Source organism: Populus euphratica, unplaced genomic scaffold (assembly GCF_000495115.2).
Source record: "Populus euphratica unplaced genomic scaffold, PopEup_1.0 scaffold960.1, whole genome shotgun sequence".
Lineage (NCBI taxonomy): Eukaryota > Viridiplantae > Streptophyta > Magnoliopsida > Malpighiales > Salicaceae > Populus > Populus euphratica.
Genome location: NW_011500539.1, coordinates 10,267 through 19,235, shown reverse-complemented (window position 1 = coordinate 19,235; position 8,969 = coordinate 10,267). Strand labels below are relative to the sequence as shown.

General features: G+C 33.5%; 1 protein-coding gene across 1 annotated transcript; it reads left to right on the top strand.

Annotated features, from left to right (window-relative positions):
* The first annotated feature begins 298 nt into the window (after window positions 1-298).
* LOC105115282 (subtilisin-like protease SBT5.3) lies at window positions 299-6,528 on the top strand. The gene is made up of 9 exons (XM_011012122.1): window positions 299-559; window positions 654-846; window positions 933-1,121; window positions 1,334-1,445; window positions 3,609-4,170; window positions 4,273-4,367; window positions 5,069-5,426; window positions 5,595-5,808; window positions 5,891-6,528. Exons 1-9 carry the CDS (start codon window positions 494-496, stop codon window positions 6,427-6,429), a joined length of 2,328 nt encoding a protein of 775 aa, XP_011010424.1. The 5' UTR covers window positions 299-493; the 3' UTR covers window positions 6,430-6,528.
* The last annotated feature ends 2,441 nt before the right edge of the window (window positions 6,529-8,969 follow it).

Below are 8,969 nucleotides of genomic sequence, written 5' to 3'. Positions count from 1 at the left end.
AAAAATATTTAACAATCCTTTGCAAATAAAGCATGGGATCTGACATAAATTCCTCAATTTTTATAATTTTTTATTTAAGAAAAATAAAAGAATCTACTTGGAAAAAAATGTGAAATTGATTAAAGTATTAAGTTATAAATGGATTTAAAAACATAAATATTAAATATATAATTTATATGAATATGAGGACTAACTAATTAGGTTTGGTAAACAACAAGGACTGAGTTTATAATTACCAGAAGATACAAATTCCCTTTTCTTTTATTGGTCATGGATATCTATTTGTGACCTCCTTTCAAGGAAGGCTTGAATTAGTGGATTAATTACCATATAAAATGCTAACAAAAATAGTATACATATTTGTATCAAATCATCCCTGCTCTCTTCTATAAAACAGGGGAGCCTTTGATATGGAAAGAATCCTTAGTATCTCATTTAAATTTAGGTTAGTCAATCTTCCAAATCTCATACTATACTAGAAACGTCACCAACAATGAAGAAACTTTCCATCCTCTTTCTGTTTCTTCTTCCTCTCTTAGCCTCATGCGAGGAGAAGCAGGTTTCTTTTCTCTTATCTGTTTATGTTCATGTTTTATTTTTTATTTAAGAAAAGAAGTCTTGTTAAATCGTATGCTTTTATGGCAATATAACAGGTCTACATAGTGTACTTTGGAGAGCATAAAGGAGACAAAGCATTGCATGAAATAGAAGAATTTCATCACTCATATTTGTATGGAGTGAAACAAACTGAAGAAGAAGCTAAAGCCTCTCTTCTTTACAGCTATAAGCACAGCATCAATGGCTTCGCGGCATTGCTAAACCCAGATGAAGCATCCAAGCTATCAGGTATATATAAGAAGTCATCTTATGATTTCGCTTGCATATATATATATGTTCATCCTTCTGATCGTAGCTTAAATTATACATTGCAGAGTTGAAAGAAGTGGTGTCAGTCTTTAAAAGTAACCCAAGAAAGTACTCAGTGCAAACAACAAGATCATGGAGATTTGCAGGCTTGGAAGAAGAGGGACATAACGTAAATCATGGCTTTGGAGAGGGCAGCGACTTACTAAAGAGAGCAGGATATGGAAAACAGGTCATAGTTGGGCTCATAGATAGTGGTAACAATAATTCTGGCCAATAAAAACAACTTCATATATTGTTCTCTAGTATATTTCTAGTTGTCGGTAACTCTTCGCTCACGTGATTCCTCCTCCATTATTTTGTAGTTTAGTTATCATGCATTTATCCATCTAATGATAACTGATTGGTCCTGAGAAATATGATTCAATGTGATAATGTCAGAATGGTTTTTGATAATATTACCAATCAGGTGTGTGGCCAGAATCACAAAGTTTCACGGATGAAGGAATGGGACCCATCCCAAAATCATGGAAGGGAATCTGCCAAAATGGACCTGATTTTAACTCATCCCACTGTAACAAGTGAGTCTTCTGATACCTTTACTCAGTGCTAGTCCCTTCAACTCTATCTTCATGCTTGATTATTTATGCTGTTTCGAAGAATTTAAGCCATGAACGCGAATAAGTTTAACAGCTGGTTATGACCAAGACGTTGGTGTCTTTTTGATGTGAAACATGTCCATGTGTGAGCGGTGACCCTGATTTAACTTTTATGCCCTTGATTTCTATGGGGGGCATGATTCTGATTTTGAACCCTCTTGCTCTTAATGTGCTTTTTTTTCCTTTGTTCATGGCATTTGGTTAGGCATAATGATTTTATCACGAAACTAATGCTGTTGTTATCGTGTACCAATGCAATATCCCTACTTAGACTCCACTCTCTTTTCTTCTTCTCCATAGTTATGTCACCATTGCCACATATTTCCATGCATAAAAAGTGTTTGAGCATGTTTCAAAAGATGGCTACAAGTATAAATTATCATAGTTTGACTGATACAGAATTCCAAAAGCTACTGAAACTCTGCACCAAGAAGGATTTTAATCGGACAAGGAGAAAAGATAATAAAGCATCATATTTGATTGGTCAATAACTAGTTGGAATCAATGAAGATATATATTCACAGATGCTTGTTGTGGTGGAATATTATTCACAGAACAGGTCTTACAAGTCCTGCAAAATTAAATTACAAAAATACAAAACACTCCAATTAATTAATGGTACTAAATTGAAGAAAATTATAAATACAATTGCATAATTCGATAAATGTGTTACACAAAAACTACCTTAATCGTAGAAATAGTACTTGGCCAGATTTCTATGAACTCTTGATTGCAGATTTTTCAAAATTAATGTAGTGTGCCAACAATTCAACAAGTACGTACTTGTAATTAACAAGAGGATACCATGCCTGTAACTATATTATTGTCAATGGATAGATTCTCAACTTTTCCTAAGAACCAAACAAGGTATTTTCATAGCCAGCTTCTAAATGGGCCAGCCCTACACACCATAGATGTCTTTCTATGAATGTTATTTAATAGCTGTCTCTGTTGAGTGATCCTAGTTTGTCTGTTCCATTTAAACGAAGAAAGAAATCAGGTCTGCGGTTCCTTGTTTTGGCTTCATACAATTCCCAACATGTGAACTCTCCTTATCTTGCCATTGCCCGATGCAATTATTTATTGTCTGCTTTCCAAAGTGAGAAGACGTCTGCTCTTCAACCTCTATCCCTTGTTCTGCTCTGCTAACAGTAATTAAGCACCAACCCACTCGAAGTTCAAATCCCCTTTCGCCGAGGTGTGAACGAGTGACAACAGGAGAGGGACAGGAGATAGGCTTAAGAATGCAAGGGGTGACAGTAAATCAATTGACAAGTGGAGATAGTGAATCACGAATAGACTCTCAACCTCTCCTTCCAAGTTCCGTGGGGAAGTGCCCAACTCCAGCTCGACTCTTAATCTTTGGGTGAGAGGGTAGCTCCATTGACTTACGGCAGGAAAGAACGACTGATAAGTTAAGGAGCTGAAGATAGTCAATCGACAGTTTTCTGAAAGTTAACCTCGTATCTTTGTATTATAATTAATAACGATCTCCTTCAACAACAACAACCAAAAAAAAAAAAATCTAACTTTTTGGATGATAAATACATCTATGCATACATTAGCCAGCACCAGTCTCATTTGTCCTAACCATTGGTTGCGAGGCTTACAGAGCTTTGTTTGGCATGCTTTTTTTGAGGAACATTAATCTGAAAGCAATGAAAATTTGTCTTTTGATTTAAAATAATGGCTGAAGAGGAGGATATGGCAATACTTGAGCTTTTTACATGGGAAATTTAGAGCATGAGACTGAGGGCCGATCACAAATATGGTGCCCCATTAATGAAGAAAGGATTTCCCCTATTTCGACTTCCTTGTAAGATGAAAACGGGGAATTACTGCTGCTTCTAAAAACCAACACATTTAAACTTCACAGATTGGATTTTAGAAGTTGACTGATTTTTGCTGAATTAACTGGCAATGAAACTAATCATAATCATGGTCTTAAGTTAGTAAGATAATGAACATGTTAAACAACTTCATGATTCTCTCTAATTGAATTTCTTTAACAAACTAGTCATACCATGCAACCCAAATTAGATTCTGTCCTTAAAACTCTATGATACAAACTTGGGTGTTTTGCAGGAAAATTATTGGAGCCCGATACTACATCAAGGGTTTTGAAAACTACTATGGACCATTGAATATGACAGAGGACTCCAGGTCACCACGTGACAGGGATGGCCATGGGACTCATACAGCGTCCACCGCTGTTGGAAACCGGGTAAAAAATGCAGCAGCTTTGGGCGGCTTCGCTCGTGGAACTGCCACGGGTGGGGCTCCGTTAGCTCACCTCGCAATATACAAGGTGTGTTGGGCGATACCGAACCAAGAAAAGGCTGAAGGCAACACATGTTTCGAGGAAGATATGCTTGCAGCTATTGATGATGCCATTGGTGATGGAGTCCATGTTATGAGCATCTCCATTGGCACCCGAGAACCCACTCCTCTCAAAGAAGATGGTATTGCTATTGGTGCATTCCATGCCTTGAAAAAAAACATTGTGGTGGCGTGTGCTGCAGGGAATGAAGGCCCTGCCCCATCTACATTGTCCAATCCAAGTCCTTGGGTTATCACAGTAGGTGCTAGCGGCGTGGACCGTGCATTTTTTGGACCCCTTGTGCTAGGAAATGGGATGAAAATTGAGGTAAAGAAAAAAAAAAGAATTTGTTTGATGATTATGGTTGTTTATATCCGGTTTGCTTGGATCATTAATTAATTTATTCCTAAATTCATATTTTGATCTTAGGGACAAACTGTTACTCCTTACAAGCTGGACAAAGATTGCCCATTAGTGTTTGCAGCAGACGCAGTTGCCTCCAATGTCCCCAAGAACGTAACAAGGTTTCTCTCTCAAAACAATTTACGGAGACGTCTTGTTTTATAGTACATCATCACTCATGCTATATTGTGAAGGAAAGTGATTGTTAGCAGGCTGGTGTAGTGATTTCATGGATAACTAGGGAATTTGACGAAAAACTCACCATAATAGGGATATACTATCATTTGTTGAAAATATGCTGCTACTCGGCAGTTCTATATAGTCTTTTTGTAGTTATATACTATATTCTGGAACTCCAGAGCATGCATTCACATCCTAGAATTCAATGCAAGACAATAACGCCTCATTTCAAAAAAAGAAGAAAAGGTCATAATAGAAACATATTGTCATTTGTAGAAAATATATTGCTAATTGGCAGTGATCCCTCTTATTATTTTGTTGGTATACACAGTATTTTTATAGCCCGTGCATGCATTTTACCTGCTTTATTGTTCACTGACAATATGTTGTTGCGTTGTATACTAATAAGTGTCCATTTGTAAATTTCCATGAATACTGGGGTTCATCTCCTTGTAACTTTCACCAGTTTTCCTCTTTCTCTTCTCTTGATTGTGTATTTTTTTAGTTATTATGAAATATTTTAGGAACGGAACCCCAACAACTTCTTTGGCAATCATCTGCTTCCGAAAATTTTAGAGTAAAAACTTCCAAAACAATTCTCTGTAACAGTATGTAATCAATACTTTCTTATGTGTTAATGCAGCCAATGCCTTCCCAATTCTCTTTCACCTAGAAAGGTCAGAGGAAAAATAGTACTGTGCATGAGAGGATCTGGAATGAGAGTTGCCAAAGGAATGGAGGTGAAAAGGGCGGGAGGTTTTGGTTTCATCTTAGGAAATAGCCAAGCAAATGGGAATGATGTAATTGTGGATGCGCATGTTCTTCCTGCAACTTCAGTAGGCTACAATGATGCCATGAAAATTCTCAACTACATCCGCTCCACCAAGAATCCAATGGCTAGAATTGGGCTAGCAAGGACAGTTTTACATTATAGACCAGCACCAGTCATGGCTTCATTTACCAGTAGAGGTCCAAATGTGATTCATCCTTCCATTCTCAAGGTGATTAATTTGGTTACTTTTCTCATTCTCCTTTTCTCTTATATCTACTTCTTACCAAAGGAATATGTTTAGGCCAATAGAATAATTCCTCAGAGGAAAGTTAGTAAGTCTGAATCTGCTAGTATAGCTAATTGTCTTCTAAGACAATAACAGAAACTTTTTTGTCAGCCGGACATAACAGCTCCAGGAGTAAACATATTGGCAGCATGGAGTGGAGCAACAGCCCCATCAAAGTTGTATGAAGATAAGCGATTGGTTAAGTATAACATTATTTCTGGAACTTCTATGGCTTGTCCTCATGTAGCTGCTGCAGCAGCACTTCTCAGAGCAATACATCCTGAATGGAGCAGTGCTGCTATAAGATCTGCCCTCATGACCACCGGTAAACATCGATCCTTCTTCGGTATCATTATTCTCTATGTCAGTACTAATGATACTTAAATGCTCCATTGTTTGACATGCAGCCTGGATGAAGAACAACATGGGTCAGCCCATAGCCGATCAATCTGGCAATGCTGCGACTCCATTCCAGTTTGGTTCAGGGCACTTCCGTCCAGCAAAGGCAGCAGATCCTGGTCTAGTATATGATGCATCTTATACGGATTACCTGCTCTATCTTTGCAGCTATGGAGTCGAAAACGTTTACCCCAAATTCAAGTGCCCAGCAGTATCACCGTCAATATACAACTTCAACTATCCATCAGTGTCACTTCCTAAGCTCAATGGCACTCTAAACATTACAAGGACTGTCACAAACGTTGGTGCTAGCAGTAGTGTCTACTTCTTTAGTGCCAGGCCACCTTTGGGATTCGCTGTTAAAGCGTCGCCGAGTGTTCTGTTTTTTAATCATGTAGGGCAGAAGAAAAGCTTCATCGTAACAATAAAAGCTAGGGAAGATTCCATGTCAAATGGTCACAACAAGGGTGAGTATGCCTTTGGCTGGTACACTTGGTCTAATGGTCACCATGATGTAAGAAGCCCTATGGCAGTATCTTTGGCGTAGGGTACAGTCTCCTCCCTCATTCCAAATTTTCTTCAGTTCTTGCTTAATTTGCGCATGATAGGAAGCTCAGAGCTGACAGAGAAAGATTTCAATTTTAAATATATTTGTAAACCCCCTAGTTATAGTAATATCTTTAATAATAATAAAAATCAAGATTATAAAAAAATAAAAGAAAGTGATAAATTAGATTACAAGAATGATGATAAATTTAAGAATTTAAAATAAAATGTTTTATATAGATATTAAAATTTAAAAAAAAATAGTAATACTAAAAAAATAATAAATAACTACAGAAATGCGAATAAAATTTTAATGGAAATGAATTATATGAAACTAAAAATATCAATGTGTAACTTAATAAAATTTAAAATAACTCGAGTAAAATTTGATATAATAAATATTAGGATTTGAGAAATTTTACTCGAAATTATAAAAGTTACTATTAAAGGACATAAAAAAAATAAAAAAAAATATAAAAAGGTTATATGTGTGTGTGCACATGTCAGGAGAAAAGGAAAAACAAAAAACAACACAAATTTGATTTTTCAAAAGAGAAGGAGAAGCATTCGAGCAGAGAGGAGAGAAATTAAACCTATGAAAAATTCCTCCATTTAAAAGTGTTAAACCTTTGGTTATAGCTTAGTAATTTGTCCTAATACTTTTAAATAAGATTCATGAAAATTTATATTTTATATTGATTGAAATTTGTGAAATTAAAAATTAGGATTCTTGATAAATTTTAGATAAAATTGTAATTGATTGTGAAATTATGTTAAGATTATTGAATTGAGTAGAGAAACTAAGAAATTATGACAATTAAAGCAAAACTTTAGGTGTTCTTGAAAAATGGATTTTTAGCTAAAAAAATTTAAGAATTTTAATAGGATGATGGTATTGTATAGAAAAGAAATGAAATTAATATTAAAGAGTGAGATGAAATTAATGTTAAAGAGTTAATAGAACATTACATTTTTATGTTTTCTTTTAATTTAAATTTAGGCTAGAAACAAATAAAATTAAAGAAATAAATATATATATAATAGATGTGAAAAAAAACGATATGATATACTTGTAAATTTAAAAAAAGCTATCAAGCTAATACCACAATAAAAAATTTCAATTTGAGATCAGTTGTTAAGTAATTATGTAGTACCCGAATTTATTATTGATCAATATATATATAATAGATGTGAAAAGAAACAATATGATATACTTGTAAATTTAAGAAAGGTTATCATGCTAATATCTCGATAGAGAACTTTAGCTTGAGATTAGTTGTTAGGCAATTATGTAGTGCCTAAATTTATTATTGATCAATTTGTATTTTTATTTAATTAATTGTAGATAATAAATTAGTAAATTTTATATTGTTTACTTGAGGAAATAAAATATGTGATGTGATGAACTAATTTCTAGACTAATAAAATTAGTACCCTAGTTAATATACGTGATAAGAAATTTGTATTTATACAAATATATTATATTAAATTATTTAAACATGTGTGATTTTGATTATTAAGAAATAGTAATGTAGTGAGAGGAGAAAGTTCTGGATAATAGGAAAAATAAAAAATTTGATAATTAAAAATTATGAAAAAAAGTAATAATTTGATATTTAAAAATACAAAGAAAACTTTACTTGATTTTTCATTGGTTGCATTAAAAAAAAAATCTCTAATCTCAACTGAATTATTATATCCTTACTGTTTGTTACTTTTTGTTTTAATTTTAGGGTTGTTAGAATATTATTCCATGGAATTAATGCTTAGGCCTATGCTTTCATCCACAATTAATTATAGTGATTTGCTCCTGGAGAGCGTTACCAGAAATGTAGGTGCAAGTTCTTATTTTTATTAATGCTGTTATTTATTTCTAAGTACTTATTACAATTTATATTGCAACGGAAATATATATATATATATATATATAAAGGAAACTTAATTTATTTATTTTTTTGGTTTTGTTCAAGAAAAGTGATGGAAGTGAAGTTTTCTTTATTTCTATAAATTGATGGAAAATAAACAACTTTTTTTAGTGAAAATTATAAGAAAATTTCTGTCATTTTTTTTTTATTTCCTTTGAATTTTTTCTCAATTCTGGTGTTAACTTGTATGTTTCCAAAAGAAAAATCAAAGATTTATTTATTTTTCTTTTCTTTTTTATTTCCAATTTTAGTATCCAAAACAAAGTAAAGTATCTTAATTTTCTTCATATTTTTTCCCTCGAAACAAGGAAAACAGAGGCAATGCCATCTTTTCATTTCTAATTTCCTAACATGTTACGAAGGGTGAAGCATTCCAAAAAAAAAAAAAGTAAATATAAATGGATATATCAACAAAAAAAAAATTATCTTAAATTACAACAAAATTTTCCAACTAAATATATTTTTGGTATATATAAAAGGAATTACAGTAAAAAAATAACAAAATAACAAAATCAAAAAATACGATGACATGCTATTTTTATAGCTAGAATTTTTGACATATTTAAATTTGTTAGTTAAATTCGGACCTGACAACAGGCGTCCCTCATCTTTCCCT

What these genes read in the sequence shown, in the direction of transcription:
- LOC105115282 (XM_011012122.1), top strand. Translation starts at nt 494, where the DNA reads ATGAAGAAACTTTCCATCCTCTTTCTGTTTCTTCTTCCTCTCTTAGCC. An exon ending in CCTCATGCGAGGAGAAGCAG is followed by an intron (nt 560 to 653) that starts GTTTCTTTTCTC and finishes GCAATATAACAG; the next exon opens with GTCTACATAGTGTACTTTGG. An exon ending in ATCTGCCCTCATGACCACCG is followed by an intron (nt 5,809 to 5,890) that starts GTAAACATCGAT and finishes TTTGACATGCAG; the next exon opens with CCTGGATGAAGAACAACATG.